At 40.3% G+C, this 22,068-nt stretch overlaps 1 protein-coding gene across 8 annotated transcripts in view; it reads left to right on the top strand.

The window, feature by feature from the left end:
• The first annotated feature begins 306 nt into the window (after positions 1-306).
• Positions 307-22,068, top strand: part of LOC121925492 — a 42,025-nt gene continuing 20,263 nt past the window's right edge. For 2 of the 8 annotated variants that reach the window (XM_042457701.1, XM_042457707.1), the window contains exons 1-4: positions 307-485; positions 7,327-7,881; positions 10,760-10,828; positions 20,509-20,610. In XM_042457701.1, coding sequence (XP_042313635.1) covers positions 377-485; positions 7,327-7,881; positions 10,760-10,828; positions 20,509-20,610 — 835 coding nt within the window. In that variant the 5' untranslated portion in view covers positions 307-376. The remainder of the gene's footprint in view (positions 486-7,326; positions 7,882-10,759; positions 10,829-20,508; positions 20,611-22,068) is intronic. The other 6 variants (XM_042457706.1, XM_042457705.1, XM_042457708.1 and 3 more) reach the window with 6 other exon arrangements.

The following is a 22,068-nucleotide window of genomic DNA, read 5'->3' as shown; positions in this document are numbered from 1 at the left end:
GCAGGATGGGGTTGGACTGGATGGCCCTTGGGGCTCTCTTCCAACTCTCAGGGTCTGACAGTGAGGGCCTTTCCCTTCTTAATGTGTGGGTTGTGGAGGGAAATGGTGTCCCAGAGGGAGACTTGGGGCTGCTTGTGAGGCCCCAAAGCCCAGTGGAGGAGACTGTTCTAGAGAAACAAGGAGGCGAGTCCCTTCAAGCCAGGGCCGTGGCGCGTGGGAGCCCTTCCTTCCTTCCTCTGTGACGCGGGGCTGCCTTTCGGGGTTCGACTAGGGCTAGCAGTGACCTCACAGAGAGAGAGCCAGAAGAGGCGGCTGGCAGAGAGAGAGCAGAAGGGCCTTTGCAGGGCAAGGGCTCGCCTGCAGAGGGCAGAGATAGATGGCGGGCCTCCCCTGCTTCCTCCTCCTCTTCCTCTTCCTCCCCCTGGACCCCTCCTCCTCCTCCCTCGAGGCCCCGCTTGGCCTCAGCGACGACGAGCCTCAGCCAGGTAGGGCTCCCCCCTGGAAAGGAGAAGGTTTGCCAAATAACTTTCCTAATTGAACTCCGTCTGGGCATGCATCCACACTGCATGGATAAAGCGGTTTGAAACCGGTTGAAGTGCCATGGGTCAAGGCTGTGGAATGCTGGGAAGTTCCACAGCCTTGAATCATGACATTTAAACCGGTTTCAAACCGCTTTATCCATGCAGTGTGGATGCTGACTTGGAAGATACCCCTCCAGACAGATGGCCATCCAGCCTGTGTTTAAAAATCTCTAAAGAAGGAGACTCCTCCACACAGTTTCATGTCCTTTGCTGGGTATTCTTGGGCTATCTGTCAGCCTAGACTACCGCACCAATATCTGCTTGAGTTTGGTCCCAGGAGCCCTGGTTGCCAAAATCTGTGGATGCTCAAGTCCCATGAAATATAATGGCATAGCAAAATGGTGCCCCTTATATAAAATGGAAAAATCAAGGTTTGCTATTTGGAATGTATACTTTGGGGGGAATGTTTCCAAGCCGTGGATGCTTGAATCCGTAGATTAAAAAACCTAATACATGGATAAGGAGGGCCTTCTGTATGTGAGGCAGACCTGGCACTCCAGTTGCTGTTGAACTTGATTTGAGACCAATATGCAAAGGGATCTTGCACCTCTGAGACTAATTATGCAAAAAAAGCTGTAACCTAAGGTTTTGTAGATTTGGTCTACTTCCTCACTCCTCAGATCATTTGAGATCATCAGCTCTAGCCAGCATCTTCAACAGTGAGGCATGATTAAAATTACACTCCAGCAACATCTGCAGGGCCACACTTTTGCCGCCTCTGCTTTAAAATAAAGGACATCTGGCAGCTGGGCATGGTAGTTTGGGGCTAACAGTATTCCTGTTGCTCAGTGCGGTCTTTGTCCAAAACAGCACAAATAATTGCAAATTATTTGAGGTTAGTGATCCTCAAGTCTACTCTATAGTAAAAAGAAATCATCGTGGTCAGAACCCCTGCTTGTTTTACTGGGATTACACCTGACACCTTTCCTGGAGCTGTAGGCTCAAGATTATTGCTCACACAATCATAACCCTGCACAATTTGTTGCTCACCGGGTTGAATGCAGTCCACATGCCGTCTGGCATCAGAGGCCTCAGAGACCTGCTGTTTTTGCTTCACGCAGCAAACAGTACAAACAGGGCCAGGAGTAGTCAATCTCTTAGCAATTCACAATTCAGGGTTGGGGAGGATGCAGTTTTGTAAAGGGATGTTATATTTAGAAGATGCCACCTATGACACAGAAAGCAGGAGCAAACTTAGACCTTTTGCAGTCTATTATCTTCTTGGAAGTTCTCTGTGGCAGTTTGGTGATTGCCTGATAATCGTAGTGAATCAGTTATGAGGGGGGGAGCTCAATCAGTGCTTTCTTTCAACAAGTAGCAAACTACACCCCCATGTTAAAGGAGTAGCTCTTATAGGGCTGGAGGGGTTGGCTAACACTGCTTTTGAGTAATGTGACATATTTGCATTTCACCATTGCAATGCAATCGAAAAGAAAACTACTTTTAATTCACTTAAGAAGGAATATCTTCTTCCAGAGCAGACCAGAATTCTGTTTCTGGCTGGGGGTTGGGGGGAATAGATCACTGTTCAGTTAGACTTAAATCTACAGAACTGTTCAGCCTGGCATGACCATCCATCCTCAGGCCCATTCTGAATGCCACAGCATATTCTAGAAGCATATGCATGAATCCAAAGTTGCAACACTAAACCAATGACAAAGCTGATTTTCAAATGGTCTTAATGACAGACAATCTGCATACCAATTGACTCGTTTGCGCACACGATAGCTTAGAACAATACAAGAAAAATATGTAAAAAGGTCTGTAATGGTGCATGACAATTGCTTCCAAGTATGCTGACCTTTGGTAAATGAAACAAACAAAAAATACAGTACTCTTTTGACGAGACATTAATGAGTGATTAAGAATGAGTACAGCTGCATCGTATGAACACTTGGTTAAAAATACTCCTTTTGCATTCAGTGTCAGTCCCGTAATTATGATCCAAGACATTGTGGAAGGAAGCAAGGAAGCCTGTGCAGTAAAATATTTATATATTTAAAATAACGATATGGTTTTCAACAGCATTGTCAAATGCCAGCTTGTTTATTGCTTTTCCAACTGCTATGATTTATTTGCAGACCCCGTCATTATTATAAGCTGCTATTACAATAATATAGTATTTTTAAACTTAGGAGCAGTACAGATGGGCGCTTTGCACTGGCCTGGGCTTGAAATTAGGGCTAGATAGATCTGGGCATCCACATGCACCCAGCCCCACTATCAGCGCCCATGCGCCATGTTGGCGCACCCCTGTCCACACAGGGCGCACCATGATGACACATGGACGTCAGAGTGCCCGAATGGTGCTTGGTGGAAAGGGCTTCATCGTGGTGCGCGATGATGCCCTTAAAAAGAAGCTGCCTAGAGCATCTTCTTTTTAGGGAGCGGGTCAGTGCTGAACCATGTGGCTGCTGCAGCAGCGGCCAGGGGCAAAGATGAAGCTTTTACCCACCCGTCTGTATAGCCCCTTAATTTCCAGTATCTGCAGCCTTTATATGTTGTCTATAAATCCCAGAACACAACATTTACCATTCTTTTCTGGAACAGTTGTACAGTATAACAGCTTAAAATTGGTAATCTGAATTTAAATAAAATATTATTGTACTCATTTTTTAAAATCAAAAACAAACTGCATGTTAAAAGTACTCCAGATAAATAAAATGTCTTAAAGCATGGAAGGGAACAAGTGCCCACCCTAATGTTGTTGGAGTGCAACTCCCATCTTCCTTAGTCAGCATAGTCAGTAGTGAAGAATGCTGGGAGTTGTGGTCCAACACCTGGAAAGTCATAAGTTGCCTACTCCTGCATGAGAGTATTAAATATCCAAAACATGTACATTGTGAACTTAAAGCTAATGGTAGGGAGAAGCACAAATTAAAGCCACGGATTTCTCAATGAAAGAACTACTAAGAAGATAAAGCAAGCTGACTAGACTATGTGTATTTCTAAATGGTACCAAGAGTCACTCTATTCTTCCATAATTATTGCATATAAGACTGTTGCTGTTGCTATTTCTTCATTTCTATCCCTCTTTCCTCCCAATAATAATTATAGTCAGTTACAGATAACTCAGCCACTCCGTCAACCTATTTTCTGGTAGCCATTGGAGAACTGTATTGTGCATCAGCCTGTCACTTCTGTTGTGGAGGAAATTAGTGTTATCCTTTGTGAAGGATAAAGGATATTTGTTTTAATATAGAAAACCTTATGATCATAGAATCATAGAGTTGGTAGAAACTACAAGGGCCATCCAGTTCAACCCCCTGCCATGCAGGAACTCACAATCAAGGCATCCCCAACAGATGGCCATCCAGTCTCTGTTTAAAAACCTCCAAAGGATGATAGCAAGCTCTGGAAAATTTATTTAGTAGGAAATGTGTTGGTAGTTATTTAAGCACTTCTGCCTTTCGGTGTTCATGCTTGCTTCTTTTGTTGCAATGATTATGTTTGGTTAAACTGGATATTTGAATTTTCATTGGGTTAGTTTTATTAATTTTCTGCAGCAAAAACAGAGTTTTGTGGTTTTGTCAAAGAATAATCATTTTCCTGTGGCATAAGCTTTCATGGGCTAAAACCCACTTTATCAGATGCAAGAATTTTGAAGTATGCCGCAAACTGCAGAAGTGTTTGATCAAAGATACTTGTGTTAACAGCATCACAGGCAACAGTATAATGTAATAATCCCAGCCATTTATGTGAAAGATTAGAAAATATAAAACATTTAAATTATCATTAATTCCCAGGCCAGGATAAAAGTTCTTCTATATTGTAGTGATGTATGCTGATCTATGTGACCCAGGTGCCTTATTTCTAGTTCAAATTGAGAGAATGTATGTAAGATCTATATTACAACCAAAGCCCTAGTTATCACAGTAATGTACTTTGAAGGTGCTTGCCAGCACAAGATGTTTTAGATTCCAATGAAACAGAGATAAAATATGTACTCAAGTTCAGACTTTCGCAGATTGGTTTATTTATGCATCACTATATGGTCACATTTGACCATTAAGCAGCTCAGAGAAAAATAGTACATGAAAAACAGAAAACATAAATACCTTTTCTTTGTAAAGCACCCGTGTGGCTCTTAAGACAGTCAAATGGCCACTTCCTCCCTACATCCTCAAAGCAAAGGTTGAAGATGGATCAGATCTCCTATATGGGAAGGGGTGAGTAGGACACTAAGGTTTGGGACTGCTTTTAGTTATTCAGTCTTGCTAGAACAGGAAACTCAAGGTCATGCTTTATTGATGGTCTTTCTTTCTTACCATCTCTTTCCCTTTCTCTCCTTTCTGATTCAGTTCAAATACAAGAAAGGTTTTTGTAGCAAACTCCCCCCCCCCTTGCTTCCATCAAGGTTCACTTATGAGAGAAATAACAAGGATTAGAGCAAGTTTTTACAATTGTAGTTTTCTTCCTATGTAATTCCTTGAATGACATTCCTTGTCTTAGCTTTAAGTGTTGCCCACTTTAGCAGTTACTTTATATCAGGAGTAAGAATCATCAAGCCTTTCACATGTTGCTGAATTGTTCCTGCATTCCTCACCATGGACTCTTCTGGCTGGAAACTGCAATCCAACAACATTTGGATGACCTTAGGAGTCCCACCTCTGCTGCACAGTAACTTCATCAGTTAAAATAGTACATACTTGCTTTATTTCAAAGGCAATTCAAGCAGAAAGAGATCCTCATGAAAATGTACTCTGTACTTTTTTTGACAGTTTAAGCTGTACATTAGTAAACAATTCCCTTCTTAATTTTGGTCTCCCATCACTTTCTGCAATTTTGGGGACTTAACTTACCACAGAATTTGGAACTAGGCTTGGTCACTTCATTTGGGGGCACATTGTAGTAAGATGGTAACGATGGCTTCAGTTGCATGTGGGCTGTGTGTTGAAGCCAAAATGTTATTCCGATTACTGCACACATTTTCCAAATTGTGTTTCATTACACGTTAGTTTGGTCAAAAGAATGAGCCTACTCTGATTAGTTAATAGTCTGAGTGGCTGTGGTTCATTCCACAGTGGCCCATGGAAAGTGGGGCCACGGGCAGTGCTTTGCCCCCTGCGGGAGCTCCTCAAGACCATGCAAGCACTGTTCTGGTGTCACCCAGTACATGAACGCCACTGATAGGAAGCACACAACTCACTTCTTGCAACAGCACCACTGGCTTCTGGTCTATGGGCCCAATTCAAAGTGATAGTTTTGACTTTTAAAGCTTCATACAGCATGAAATTCAGGTTATTTGAAGGACCATATCTTCCTTTATGTGCCCCTCAGAGCTCTAGGGTAATCTGGAGAGGCCCTTCTCCCTGTCTCACCAACTTCCCAGGCTTGTTTTGTGGGAACATGGGAGAAGGCCTTCTTGGTGGTTGCTCCAGATTTGGGAACTTCCTCCCTAGAGGCCAGGATGGCCTCATCAATGCTCTCCTTCTGTCAGCAAGTCAAAAAAATATATGCCATCGAGCTTTTAAAAACTGACTGGGATGGGGTTTTAATTCTGTGCAGTGCTGTTTTTAAGATTTGTATGTGGTCTTTTAAATAACTGGAATGTTTTAAATGTTTATGTTTTAACTTTATAAATTGTTTAATCGCTTTTAAAATAACTCTTATATTTATACTTTTATTAATGACTTTGTATAGTTTAATGTCTAATGTTTTTAAGAATGTTATTAGTCACCTTGAGTGCCATTATTGGGAGGAAGGCAGGATAGAAATGAATAAACAACAGCAACAATGGATCTTCACAACTACCTGCTTTGTTTATTTACAAATAAACTAAAATTATAGCAAGATTTGAAATAAATAAGTAAAAAAAAGATTCCTCTAAAATGTTTGCTTCTTTCAACTATCAGTACATATGAACTGTCACCAGGCATGGAAGTTATTATCACTATTGTTAAATGTGCATAGGTCTGAACCATGATCATTTACTCTTTATCATGGCATTTGTGTATGCTGAATAGTATGTGCCATATTGGGTTTTTTAAAATGTAATAGAATCATTTTCTGAGTATAAGTTAAGGTTTTGACTGTTTCTACTACTATATTCTAGATATGTGTGTATATTCCTTCAAGTCGCCTGTCAATTTATGGCAACCCCATGAATTTCTTAGGGTTTTCTGAGACAAGGAATATTCAGAGTTGGTTTTGCCAGTTCCTTCCTCTGAAATATAACCTACAGCACCTGGTATTCTTTGTACTGACCAGGACTGATCCTGCTTATCTCCCAATATCAATGGGATTTGGTGTCTTTAGAGAATTTATTGAGATTATATTCTAGATACTGAAATGGATAGGAGAAAACTTCCCTGATCTATTATGTCTTTGGATTTCCAATTTGCTATTCTATTTATTCCTTACAAGTCAGTAACAATCATTTCTGCAGCACTTTCCTTAGTTTTGCAAAGTGCTTAATATGCATTATCTTCAGTATTTTTCATAAAATAGTCTTCTGCTATTTTCTGGTTACTTCAGATTGAGAGAAGAAGGTTTAATTACTAACCTCCTTAAGGACATGGCCATAATTTATCCTCAGTAACATTCTAGTATCATCAGACACTTTAATCTAAAGCACATTTACTTGGAAATGTGTCACTTTCATTTTGAGGGAATTTGCTTCTATGTAAATGTGTTGCAATAACAATCTCAAGTAGTGCCAAATGAATGGTGTTTGTCATCTGCATGGCTTATTTTTAGTGCAGAAACTACTAGAATGTTAACATATGCAACTGTATTGTTTCAGGATCTTCTATAAAAGAGCAGTCAACTCCTAGTAGCCCAACAGCACAAGATGTCCCTCTTTCCAGCAGCTATTCACTGCTGCTTGTGGGTAACAAGCTGAAGATTTCCCCAAATATGGACCCTCCAGAGAGCCATAATAAAGTGAAGGGTGCAGGAACTGAAGATGATAGAAAGAAAAGATCTGTGCTTTCTGACTTAAAACAGGACAACAGTGCTGGTAATAATGATGGTAAATCAGTAAGAACAACTAATATTACTCTAAGAATCCATTCTACTGACAATACGAGCCAAACTCAGATTGACATTTACAATTTTAAAGAGTCAAGCGAGGTCCCTGAAGTACATATTGTAGCCAGCAGTATTATTAAACAAGGCATTAAAATTGATTCAGTAGTGTTAAAAGACAGTGGTTTGCAAGTGATAGTAAATAGTTCAGTGGATAAGAGAGTGAAGCATATCCCTGCAAAAGGCAGAAGAAAAAGTCTAATAAAATGTGATCATGGAATTACAGGAAAGAACACACCAGAGAGCACAACAGAAAATTCTCCCGTAACAGGTAAAAACAATATTCTTCTTTTCAGTGAAATTTGAGATTCATCATGAAACACATATTCCTACTGTTTTATTGACATTATTATTGTGGTATTATTTCAAGAATGTTTACAAATCTTGAATGAAATTGGGTGTAATTCAACTGGTCTGTTTTGTTGTACACATATATCGATGCTACTGTGATCACAAGGTGCTCTTAATTCATTCTTTTCCATCACGATCTGGAATATTCTGTGGTTATGATTTTACAAATGTGGGAACAGAGACTAAGAGACTGAGTAGCAGAGTTGTTTTTGTTTAAAAGTGTTTATCCATCACTTTTCTACCCACCATGGCCCTCAAAACTATGTGTAATTTGAAACAGCACTACAAGAAAATGAACAAATCATGAGAAAAATAACAAAGAAATGGAACTTTAAAAAACAGGCCAGAGAACAACATGAAAATTTGTCAGAAGCTGAGAGACAAGGTTCAACTTGCACTCACTGTGTAACAGTTACTAAAGATGCAGCCTAACTGATTTCCCTGAGGAATGGTTTCCTTTGTCAGGGTCCTGCTACAAGAAGGCTCTGTCTAACCTAGCTTTTCTTCATGTTGGGACGTTCAGCAAAAGCCCTGATAAAGATATTAAATGAAGGACAGTCATACAGCAGGAGACAGCTTTGCAGATATTTTTGCCCTAAACCTGTTAAGGCTGTTATTAGTGAAAAACAGCACCTGCACATTAGAAGTCAGTATACTTGCTTCAAGACCAGTTTTGCATGGTATGTATCAGACACACCAAACTTCAGTCTGACTGCCTTGGAGTAGCATAGTGTCCATAAATTATTCAAAATTTAAATCATTCCCATGTGGAGTGGGGTCTGAATGAGAGCAAAAGAATGCATCGCTGTAGGTTGTTTTGCCCTCTCCCAGAAGGGATGCAGCTGATTGACAAATGGATCATAGGCAAAGGTGCTTCTGGCTACAGTAGCTGTCTTGCCCTCCAGAATCAGTGCCTGGGCTCAAGAGAAGCCTAATGGTGTAGGCCTTCAGAGAGGGTGCAGTCCAGCCCATAACAGTATAATCCAAGTCCAGGATCAGCTTTCCAGTTGATCTCTAGAATCTCTAGCTTGTCTATATTGAGTCTCAGCTTACATATATGCTTTCAGTCTGGGTATTTTTTAATGTTCAGGTCAAGTGTTTCATCCTCTCTAAAATCAACCTGTTGCAGGATTATCATAATTAAAAAGTTTTCATCAATATTAGAAGTTATTAGAAATGGCCATTTCTACTTTTGCAGTGTGATAACTAGACACATAAATTAAAAGCTGAGAAATCTCCAGTTGAGGTCTCACCTCAGAGATCACAAGGTAGTCTTTATTCAGTATGATTAGAATACTAGCCTATTTCAAGTAAATTAGCTTTTATTACAGAGCTAGGATAAGGATTAATAAAATAATATATAGTGAAGCACTGAAAAATTGAAACGTTTTAAGATAAATGATATGATTGCAGTATTACAATTATGGCACATATAGAATGCAGGACTGAGAATTTTACGACATGAAGCACCATCACTTAGGTCCAAAACACACTTTAACTACCCTGCTAGTGCTCGGGAATCCTGGGAACTGCAGTTTATTGTGGCACCAGAGCTCTCTGACAGAGAAGGCTAAATGTCTCACAAAACTACAGTATCCAGAATTCCCTAGCATTGAGCCAGGGCAGTTAAAGTGGTCTCAAACTGGATTATTTCTGCAATGCTTTGGGACCCTTGATTCTGAGATTTAGGGGCTGAACAGACCAGCATTTTATGCCAGCTTTGGGGCAGAGTGGGGGCATGGCAGATGCATAACACATACCCTGACTCCACCCCAAACTACAGTCACGGCACCCAACCAACCGCATGGTGCGTGGTGTCACAGCGCTCCTTTGGTGCAGCGTCCAGATGATGTGTGCCAAAAGGAGCACCAGAAAGTGTCACAGTGGAAGCAAAGGCATCCTTTTTCCGGCTCCAAAAGGAGTGGCACTTTACTACTTCTTTTGGGGCTGGAAAAACACCAGATTGTAATTGCTACAGCCCCAATCCAGTGAAGAAAGGAGTGGCAGGACACCACTCCAAAGGGGTGGTCTGTTTCGCCCCTTAGAACTCTATTTAATTAATCCAAATTGAACTTGTGTGTTATACTGGTAATGTGCTTCCCACCAGCAGCATGTGTGAAAGAAACAATCATGTAGTTAGTGTACCATAATTTTAAATGTCCCTTTCTCTGGAAGTAGGGAAAATTTCTTCAATATCCTAGAGTTGTTTTAGGCCTGGTGGGATTGTCTTTTCTGAATGTAAGTGACTGGAAGTTACTTCTGGCCCTCCTCAGAAGGACACATATATACGTTCTGGACCTCTGGAAATTGCACATTTCAGACATGCTAGATTTCAGTTTGAAAGTGATGATCAGTGTACACTTGATGTAGGCTTAAGTGTCTCATTAGCACTATGTAACCGTACGTGTGGCTATTTAAATTTTTTATCATGCAGTGTTGTAATACTACCTTTCTGTGGGAGCCACCAAGGTAGTGTACAACAACTTTAAAAAACATTTAAACTATAATAAATATATATTTAAAAACACAAGCTACTAAGAAAACAATTTATAAGGCTGATGTACATTATATAATGCAGTTTGCATTTTTCTATTGGAATATAACCCTGATACTGTTTACAGTGAAGGAATTTTCTCCACATTTGTGAAAAAGGACTTGCAGGCCATCAAAACTTCAGTCTTTCTCTCCTGCTCCACCCAACAGGAGAAAAGGACAAAAATGCCTTCAGCATTGTGCTCTTCACAAAAGTTACCCACTCAGTTAAGAAACGTACTATATATATTTTTCTGGTATTACAGGTATTATAACACTGGAAGATAGCCAGATGGAAACAACTACAAATCAGTTGCAGCTTTCAGAACCTGAAGGTTAGAAACAATACTGGAATATAAATGAATAGAATTTGTACTCTCTCCTCCCCCCCCCCACTGCCCCCCACAAATCATTTGAAGAGCTGCTTTACATGAGTATAAGCTCTAGTACCTTCACACAATTCCCCAGAGGGATTTATTTCACTGTCCAAAGTTTTGGGCTATGTTCCTGGGTGTACATGTGTGAGAGAGGGCTGTGAGAGTGGGTTTGTTGTTGTTAAAAGAAGCAGGAAAAAGCAGGGTAGTGGGGTGTGACCTTTCTGCATACCTGAAATTGCGTAGCTGGTATAAAGTGGGATACTAGTTATCTGGTTAAAATAGTTTAAATCTTTTATAGTTACTTAATATAAATATTGGTGAAGAGTGATGACACACACAGAGAAAACCCCCATGATATCTGTAGAATTAGTTCCTCTTCTTAAGTCAGAGACAAAGCTTGATTTGACATAAGTTCTGTGTGCACATGAGTGCGCTACAAAGCTTTGGTTCTGAGCTATTGTCTCCTGATTTACTTTACTGCATTAAAGTTCTTTCAGATCTGAACATCATGTGTCAGAGACATCATTTTGAATATAAACAGTTGTTACCCAGTGCTCAAAACTGCCTCACGCCTGTTATTAGGCAACCTGATACAAATAATCCTTTAGCACTGCTGCTCTCATTACTATTTCAGCATTTTTTCTGCAGTTTCTCAGTATGTAAGTTTCACCTGTAATGAGCCTGGGTCACTCCAGTAAGTTTGGTGACTACATTACCACTGTTTCTGAAATATGCAGTATCTCTTCTGTGCCAATACATTGGGAGTGGAAAGTTTCAAATGTAGATTTTTCTACAGAAAAGCACAATTGCTTGAATTAAAGGTCAAATTTGACAGCCTTATGGGTCTTCCTATGAAGAATGCACATTGTAATTTGCATTATATTGTCTCATGAGGAAGAAATGTGACAGAAAAATGTAACTGATGAGTTCATTTTATGCTGATAAAGTTGCCACATAAAATTGGAGCACAGAACTGTGTCTAATAGAACCGAAACATTCAGACACTGATAGTTTTGTTCTACAAGTGAACCACAAAATGGACCACTCTAAAATCCTTCAACACTTCAGTTTAAAAACTGTACAGAACACTGAGGTGTGTACTACCATCAAATATGTTAGTCCCCCAGATGTTATTTTGTCTTGCTGAACATACAGAGAAGTATACCTGCAATGTGAGGAGTCATATGACATTGTCATCTGCATACCTGTAAACAATGTGCCCAGTTTCAGCCAAAAAAAAAAACACCAACCCAAAAACCAAACCTGGTTCAAAAAAAGTGTTCAAGTACATCTATTGATTTTTGTCAATGGGATACTTTTTAAAAATACTAGCCAGTGTCATCTATTGGGATACATATGTCCCCCACCCCTTTACAGGCAACTGCAGACCATCAAAGAAGTACTGTTATGTTCTGGTTGTGTGTAGACTGGCCTATTTCAAGGAGAATGGAAATTTCTTCCAGGGCTGAAGGAGGAAAATATTTACTTGGATCAGGAAATGCCTTGCTATATAACAAGGATATGTGTTCTTGTTGTTGTGTGCTTTCAAGTAATTTCTTACGTATGGTGGCCCTAAGACAACCCTATCTCAGAGTTTTCTGGGGTGGTGAGCGTGTGACTTGCCCAAGGCCACCCAGTGGATTTCTATGGCCAAGCAGGGAATTGAACCCTGGCCTCCTGAGTCGTACTCCAGTGCTCAGACTGCTACACTAGTCTCATTTGACTTTGTTTTAATTTTATTCACTTGGTGTTTTCCAGCTCTGAGTGTCTGGGTGGAACAGACTTGATTCTGTGCGCAGATGGTCCTGTGGATGTGTGGCATTTTTATACCCTACAATACATTGGAATTCTCATTGGTGTTAGAAAGTGCCCTTAAAACACACACAGTGCAAGTTTGTTTATTCTAGGATATGGGGGTTAACCAAATAGTAGCAGAAGAGAACTGGTCTTAACTCAATTATTGAAGAGATGTTTATAAAACTGGAGGCCACATTTATGCATGGCACTGTGAAGAAGCAGTTTCATTGTGAAGAGAAACATTTAAAATGTAAATACATTTGGATGTAAATATGGGCCATGTCATGAAAGGATTAACCAGACAAAGGAAGCAAGTGTGACTTTTACTGGAGGCTTAGGACAGAGGAGAAATACATTATTTATCTGTATGCACTAGCTGCCTTCTAACTGTAACTAACTGCCAGTGAGAATAATATTAGAAAGACCAATTTCAGGTGTCCACATTGGTTAACTTTGATGGGTGGTTTTCATAACATTCCAGCTAAATTTGTTACTCCACAATTTCTAGCAAGGTGGTGCGGTAGAATGTTGGCCACACTGAATCTGGTTGGTTAATGGTTTGGCTGAGAGGCTTACTGGGGAGTATAGAACAGAGAAAGTGAGGAGGAGGGTTGGGATTGGGATGGAGATTGAGCACTTTAACAGCTGAAAACTGCCATAATCGGCAGTCTCAGTTCCATTATAGATTACTTCTGGGCCTGCTATGAGCTATTCCTCTCTGAAAAGTCCTCTGTGACAAAGGCTGTGAAGCATATGTTTTTTGACCCATGCGTTCAGCCCTGATATTTACTCTCATTCTTTCTTTGGGGATGTTTACCTCAAAAGATATCATGGTCAGTACTTTGTGGGCAGTGATTATATTTATGACAACCCCCATCTACTATTCCATCACCAACCAGATATATCATTCTCATCTGCTTCTGTGTCCTGCACATGTGAACCAGCTCCAATCCATACCATTGCTGTTCTACAGTCTTAGCAACATCATCAGCCTGAGGAATGGCTGGCTCAGCCTCAGGACACACCTCAAAATCTTCCATCAGCAGTGCCTCTGAGACATCAGTCTCTTGCCCAGAAGTTATTGTGAGAACCACCACAGCACTCCTGTTCACCCACTCCATCTGCTACTGGTTCAGACACCTTGATTTTGGACATCAATACTGGTCAACGACCAGCATATTGTTACGCTTGAGTCCTCATCTCCAACCATAGATGTGAGGGTGTTTTTAGAGCAGATCTTGTAAATAGCAAATGCCTTGGAATTACAAATTAAGCACCAGGAAGTGGAATCAATGGATTCAGTTTATTGAAGGATTCAAATGAAGGTCCCCGCCCCATTCTGCCATCATAATTGAAGATCATGATAGGATACTGGGAAACTCCATTAATGATCCCATCAACTTCTTAAAAAATTGACAACCTCTACTGTCACAGATGCCAATTCTAACAGTCAGGCTTCTTCAATAAGGGTACTGATGAAAGAAGCTGGAGTTGGCACAAAAGATGAGGTTGACATGAAGTACGGCATGCCTTCCCAATCACACATTTCTACCAGACCTCACTTTGAGTGGCAGAGAGCATCCTTGGGAGTGAGGCATTTCTACAGTCAAGCAGGGTGGATTTAATTTCAATCATAATTTAAATCACTACTCAGAAAGACTTGATTTAATCATGTGGTCCCCTGTCCCGTTTAGTTCAGTCATCTTCTTCATCTTGCTTGTTCATAATATGGAAAGAGGAAAAAAACCAAGTTTTCCTGCTTTGTTGGGTCCCAAATGATTTCTCAAATTTGAATGAATGAATGAGTTCAAAGGAAGAGAATATTCTTGCTATGCCAGCAGAAGAAGCGACTGATGTTAAAAGTGAAATCAGGACCGTACAGACAGGCCAAAATAAAGCTTCTTCGGGTCACTTAGGAGGTATGCTGTTTAAATGACACTTGCATCTTAAGAGGCCAGAAGCTGTGCCAAAGCTGCACTCAAGTCCTTAAGACTGGAGCGTGGCTTTGGCATAGCTTCTGATCTCTTAGGATGCATGCAGCATTTAAAGAGCATACCTCCATCATCAACATAAACAATTTGGACACTATGTGCCTTGTTATCTCTCCAGGATAGTGTTTCAGTCACATCATATACATCACACATCCACCTTTTTAATGCCGCTTCTTCCCGCTTGGGGCATGCGGGCAGCGTGTTCATGGCGGCATTCAGGTAAGGGCCATACCTTCATGACATCATGAACACACCCCTTTTTGCCCGTCTGTATCCCGCCAAAGACTCCTTGACCTGTCTTCACTCCACAGGTCTTACACCTGCAGCCTAGAGTCCATAGAGTCTGTTTCTCCCTCTGCAGCTTCCTGCTGAGCCTCCTCTGGGACTGATCAAGGCAACCCCAGATCTGCCTCTGTTACAGCATCCTCCATATCTTCAGGGTCTGAGTCTTCTGACTGAGCCTCTAAGTAAGGCCCAGGGCAGTCCATGACACCACTGACTTATGAGTCCTTGACATTGTCAGGAAGAGGTATGCCACTGAATTTGCAAAGTACCACCCAACAGGGGTAATCCGCATCACTCCCCCTTCCAATAATCTCTTCAATGAAGCTGTTACCTTGGATGAGAAAGGTGTCATTGAACCTGTCCCAGTAACATCAATCCACCAGGGATTCTTCTGATATTTCATTGTCAACAAGAAAGACAGGGGTCTTCATGCAATACTGGATCTCAGATGTGTTAACACCTACATTCCACTGAAGCAATTCAGGATGGTCTCCTTACCCTCCATCCTTCCCCTATTCCAGAGAGAAGGCTGGATTGCTACACTCGATTTCAAGGATGCTTACTGGAATTAGTGTACCACAGAGGTGTTTCTTGTTATTCACTGTGAGGAGAAGAACCTTCCAACTCTGTGTCGTCCCTTTCAGTTGTCTATGGTGCGTGCATTGTTTACAAAATGTATGGCTGTGGTTGCTGCTTGACTAACTCAGAAAGGCATACTGATCTTTCCGTACATAGATGAATGGGTCCTTGCTGTGACGTTGAAAGGAAGGTTACTTCAGGACTTTTCATACATGCTCAAACTCCTTGAATCTCTGATTCATATCTTCCAGAGGAGAGGTCGCAGACCTTGGTGTGCACCATTCTTCGGTGCTGATGCTCTTGCAGTGTCTGACAGGTCTGTCCAGGTCCTTTTGGGCCATATGGGGTCAACAACCTTGGTCATCCCACAAGCTCAACTTTGGTTCCAGCTCCTACAGTCTTAATTCATTATTGTCTTCAGTCCTTTGATGGATCCACCCTTCAAGCATCTTGCCATGTTGCAAATAGTCCATCACTGGTGGCTTGATCCTGCCAACAACTAAGCAGGGGTGCCTTTTCTCCTCTCTTTCTCTTTCTCTCACTGTGGATACACCTCTCAATGGCTGAGAAGCAAACTTGAATGGACTTTCCATTAGGGGTAAGTGTTCGACAGAAGAGGCCAAGCTCCATATCAGTACTTTGGAGATGCTGTCTGTGGAGAAAGCCTTTCATGCCTTTGAATCCTTCCTGCAGGGCCACACCATCCAGATCATTACCGACAACATCACAGTAATATATTATCTGAACAAGCAGAGAGGAACGAAGTCAAACACCTTATTCTACCTGACATTATGCATATGGGACTGTTGCACTTTGATATGGATTTCTCTCCATGCTATCCATCTACCAGACGAGTGGAATATTTCAGCAGAGAAACTCTGCTGGTTGTCAAATTCATGCCACAAATGGGTGTTCCATGCAGAAACACTTTGCTGAGTCTTTTGATGTTGGACCACTCTAAAGGTCGATCTTTTCACAGGCATGGAGATCCAACAATGTCATCAGTTCTGTTCAAGATCCCTCCAGAGTGGATCTTGAAGAGATGCCTTCCTCTTTGACTGGAGGATTCTGTTGGTCTATGCATTCTCACCCTTTCCATTGATTACCAAGGCAGTATTGAAGCTGCATACTGACTGAGCAATTGCTACCCTGATAACACTGGTGGCTGAAATAGCTGTGGCTTGCATCTCTCCTCCATCTGGTTCAACAGACTTATCTTCAGCTACTACTCCAGCCTGACTTACTCACTATCCATGACAGCCAGGTTCTCCACTGGGATCTCAAGACTCGGGTAGAGTAACTAGCTAATATCATTGGAATGTGAGATGTCATTGAAGTTGCTCTCATGCCATCGACCCCAAAAAACTATTGGTATAAGTGGAAAAGCAGAGAAATGAAGACAACAACAAAAAGGAAAGAATAAGAGCTCTATTTCATAAGATCAGGGAAATCAAAGGAAAATCCAAACCAAAGATGGGACACTCTATGACAATAAAAATAACATAATTCAAGACGAGGGGGGAAGAAAAGACGTTGGATGCAATACACAGATGACTTATACAAAAATATGACAAAATGAAGGACACATGGAACGAAGAGCCATATGAAGATGAACCCCAAATTTTAAAAAGTGAAGTGGAAATTGCAATAAGAGAAATAGCCAAAAACAAATCACCAGGAACAAATGATATTCCAATTGAACTGCTGCAGTCCACATTGACATAGTCAACTCTAGTGCTAACCAATATATGTCAACAGATTCGGAAAACAAAATGATGGCCAAAAGACTGGAAGCAATCGATATACATCCCCATCCACAAAAAGGGAGACACAAGAGACTGTAGCAACTATAGGACCATAGCACTGATCTCCCCTGCAAGCAAAATCATGCTCAAAATTCTGCAACATAGACTCCAACCATACATGGAGAGAGAAATCCCAGAGGTTCAAGAGAGATTCAGGAAAAGAAGAGGCATAAGGGACCACATTAAAAACATAATATGGCTAATGGAGCGCACCAGGGAATTCCAAAATAAAATCAGTATGTGCTTTATAGACCATAGCAAAGCCTTTGAGTGCATAGATCATGAAAGGCTATGGAATGCCCTTAAAGACATGGGAGTCCCAACACATCTGATAGTCCTGATGAGGAATCTGTACTCAGGACAAGAGGCTACTGTCAGAACTGAACATGGAGAAACAGAATGGTTCTCAACTGGCAAAGGGGTCAGACAAGGCTGTATCCTTTCACATCATCTGTTCAACTTCTATGCAGAACATATTACTGTATAAGAAAAGCAAGCTTGGATACAGAAGAAGGAAGAGTGAAAATAGGAGGAAGGAAGATCAACAGTCTAAGATATGCAGATGACACCATAGAACTAGCAGAAAACTTTAAAGGCCTGGAACAACTACTAAGGAAGATCAAAGAAGAAAGTGCAAAGGCAGGCTTAATGTTGAACATAAAGAAAACAAAAATAATGACCAGCGAGGACCTTCACAATTTCAACATAGACAATGAAGAAATAGAAATAGTAAAAGAATTCCCATACATTAGGATCAAACATTGATAGAAATGGGGATTGCAGTCAGGAAATCAAAAGAAGATTAAGAATGGGGAGGGTGGCTACGAAAGAACTGGAAAAGATTCTTAAATGCAAAAATATACAACTGAGCCCAAAAGTTAGAATCATACAAGCCCTTGCATTCCCTGTTACCATGTATGGATGTGAGAGCTAGACGGTTAAGAAAGAAGATAGGAAGAAACTCCATTCATTTGAGATGTGGTGCTGGAGAAGAGTGCTGAGGATCCCATGGACAGCCAAAAGGACAAACAAATGGGTCCTAGAACAGATCAAACCAGAAACCTCCCTGGAAGCCAAGATGACCCAACTGAAGCTGTTGTAATGTGAAGTCGAAGGCTTTCATGGCCGGCATCCATAGTTTTTTGTGGATTTTTTGGGCTAACTCTTCTAGAACATGGCCACATAGCCCGAAAAACCCACAAAAAACTATAAGGCTGTAGTACTTTGGGTACATCATACGAAGGAAGGGTTCATTGGAAAAGACAATGCTAGGAAATGCTAGGAAAGGTGGAGGGAAGTGGGAAGAGAGAAAGGCCACATGCTAGATGGATGGACTCTATTAAGAAGGTCACAGGTATGGAGTTGCAGGAATTAAGCAGAGTAGTGGAGGATAGGAGGTCTTGGAGATGTCTCATCCATAGGGTCACCATGAGATCATCTTGAGGGCAGTTAACAACAAACAACAAAATAAGTGGAATAAATTCGAAGGCTTTCATGGCCAGCATCCATAGTTTTTTGTGGGTTTTTTGGGCTATGTAGCCATGTTCTAGAAGAGTTTCTTCCACAGATACTGGAGAAACGTCAGGAAGAAACTCTTCTAGAACATGGCCATTTAGCCCAAAAACCCCACAAAAAACTAAGCGGAGTAAGTTTGTGTTATTTCTATCATCCAAAGAGCTCTCTTCATCCCAAGCTTGATTTTGAATTCTTTATGTACGGCTCAGATTTTGTAAGGCCTTTCCTCTCCAGAGGACCACTCTAAGAACTACAGTTACAGGTATTACACCTTCAATGAATGATGATACCATATCTATACAAGTCCATGTAACAAATGTGGTATCATCATTCATTGACAGTGGTGCTGTGTCACCATAGTGATGTACTGATTGTATTAAAAATAAAGACACTGCTGTAACACTAGACATTACTCAAAGTCCTATAAGTCCTATATGTTGTGGAACATCGAGGACCATATTTTGATTTTTCCAAATTCATACATGCTCATTTTTTGATTTATCTATACTAAGATTTAAAAGGCAGTGGGAAAACAAGGACAGAAATACCATAGAGCGTCTTGGTATTTCTGTGATTTTATTTTCTAAAACAGATATGTGGAAGGCCACAGATGTCCTCGCACCTTTTCAAAGTATTTTTTATTGTACATATTATTTTGGGGCAGTGGGATTGCTGTCTCTTTACCCTTACAGATACACAGTAAATCTGTTGGGTTTTAATAAATTGAAAGATACAATGGACGGATCACCTATGCAGTGCCAAAGTGACCACATTCTTACATCATATCCTGCTCTCCCACCATGCATTCAGGTTGCAAATGAATAGGCCCCTAAGGTCATGGGATACATCACTCATAGCCATTGTTCGGTGTCCCCCCCTTTTTTTGTAAGCAAACTAGTAGAACAAATATTTTTCAGATTGTATTGTGGATTCAGCTGAAACATTCTGACTGTGAGCAATGAAATGCTCCTGACATTTTCCTGCAAATTATTCCATTTTCTCTGAAAGCTACATACTATCAGCTTGACTGAGTTTATATTTTATTATGTAGTGTGTATTTCAGTCCAGCAGTTAGTTACATGCCCAGGCCAAGTTACAGTTCCTTTTTGAGATCACATCCTGAGACAAACCTGTGATACATAAGTATATACAAAGCAGCTGGTAAAATCTGAGTGCTTTGTGTTTGTCTATAAACACAACTTATTTCCCTTGCTGAATTATTTTTCTTACAGAGATTTAATGCACTAGAGCCACAGAATACTTTCCTTATAGTAATTCAATGAAGCTTTCCTGGGTTGTATAGAAAATAAGTGAGGGCCCATAAGGCAGGTGCAGTCTTCTTATGGTTTGCAATACAGTATATACACTGCCTTTCTCACATGCAGGATGAAGGGCAGTTGACTGTGTAGATCGAAAGAGAATAGAGCTTAAAATCTTCATTTGTCTATAAACTGTTCACTACAGCTGTGCTATTAAAAAATGAAGAGTCAGAATTGTAGAATATTTTGTCTTCTAGATATCCCTGGATCTTTTTCGTTTGAACTGTTGCTCTTAAATTAAAATTTACAATGACTGAGAAGTAAATATAGCTTTCTTTTGAAAAATAATTTGTTAAATAGTTTTATCAGAATTACTGATTTTTATTTTTATTTTTTGTAACTTACAGTACTAAGCACACAGGAGGACAATTCACAAAGCATAGATGAAGAACTAGAAATGCCAGAAAAGGAAATAGAAAATATATTAGAGACTCTGAAGGAAGAAAATAGTATGTATATTTTTGTGCCTTTTATTGTATAAAAACCATCTGTAAATGGAATTTAAGATATGCAGAACTTAGACTTGATGTAAATCAATTTACATATATACTCATCTATAAGTCAAAAAAATTATGCCCCAAAATTGACCCCAGGTTAACTTATTTATGGGTCAATATGGTAATGTGATAGCAGATCTTTCAGATTTCCCCATACGGTGGGGAGAGCAGTTTTTCTCTCTATTGAGCCAAGCAGAAAGAGTCCTGGGTGATTGATTGATTGATTGATTGATTGATTGATTGATTGAAGCAAACAAGAGTCCCACTCTGGGGAGTAAAGACTGAAACAAAGGCTGAAATGCTGAACCAAAGAGCCTCAATTAGACTACCTCTTGCCTCATGCACACATATGCACACTGAAAAAGCCTCCAAGCTTTACTCTCGACATATCCATGGGTCATGGCAAAATCCATAATTTTGGGCCTAAAACCTGCCCTCAACTTATACATGACGCCAATTTATAGTCGAGTATATACAGTAGTTTTCTGAAAGATTATAACATACAATAACAAATAATTTGAAGATATTGTGAAAAACAGATTTGCATTATTAAGCCTAGTTGACCAGAAACCAGATGAACTCCAGAATGAAGAAAGGGACATTGTCAAAGAGGAATGCAAAAAGACACTATCAGTAACCAAAAAGAAATCTCAACGGATGACAGTCAAAACTCTTCAAGCAGTTAAAGAAGCAAAATAAAAAGGTGACAGAAAATAGAGTCAGAGTCCTAAATACAACTATTGAATGACTTGTGTACAGTGACAGGGAGAACTATTGTAAAATTCACTGCAAAGAAATAGAAGATGACAACAAAAAGGAAGAACAAGAGATCTATTTCTCTTTGAGAAATCAAAGGGAATTTTAAACCAAGAGTGAGGATGCTCCATGATCATCACGGGAACACATTTTATGACCAAACAGACATAAAAAGATGATGGAAGCAATGCACCCATGGACTATATGAAAGAGATGAAAGGATGATAGATGCATTTGAGGCAGTACTGTATGAAGAACCTCCAATTTTAGAAAGTGAAGTCAAAGCTGCAGTCAGAGCACCTGAATGAACCTCAGATTGGAAATGCTCCATATACATTCTCCAAGAAAGGGAACACCAGACAGGCCCATTGCATTAATTTTCCAGGCAAGCAAAGTGATGCTCAGATTCTACAAGAAAGATTTACCATATATGGAGTGAGACATGCCAGATGTAAGAGGGTTCAGGAAAGAAAGAGGCACTAAGGATCATATTGTTGTTAGATAGTGGAGTGCACCAAATAATTTCAAAAGAAAATTGAAATGCTTTATTGATTATAGCAAAGTATTTGACTGTACAGAGCATAAAAACTAGATTGTTCATTAGGATATGGGTGAGTCACAATATTTGATTGTCCTGATGCATAACCTATACTC

The sequence above is a fragment of the Sceloporus undulatus genome, chromosome 3 (assembly GCF_019175285.1).
Source record: "Sceloporus undulatus isolate JIND9_A2432 ecotype Alabama chromosome 3, SceUnd_v1.1, whole genome shotgun sequence".
NCBI lineage: Eukaryota > Metazoa > Chordata > Lepidosauria > Squamata > Phrynosomatidae > Sceloporus > Sceloporus undulatus.
Note: the sequence above shows the minus strand (reverse complement) of the source record. Positions and strands in the feature narration are given on the sequence as shown.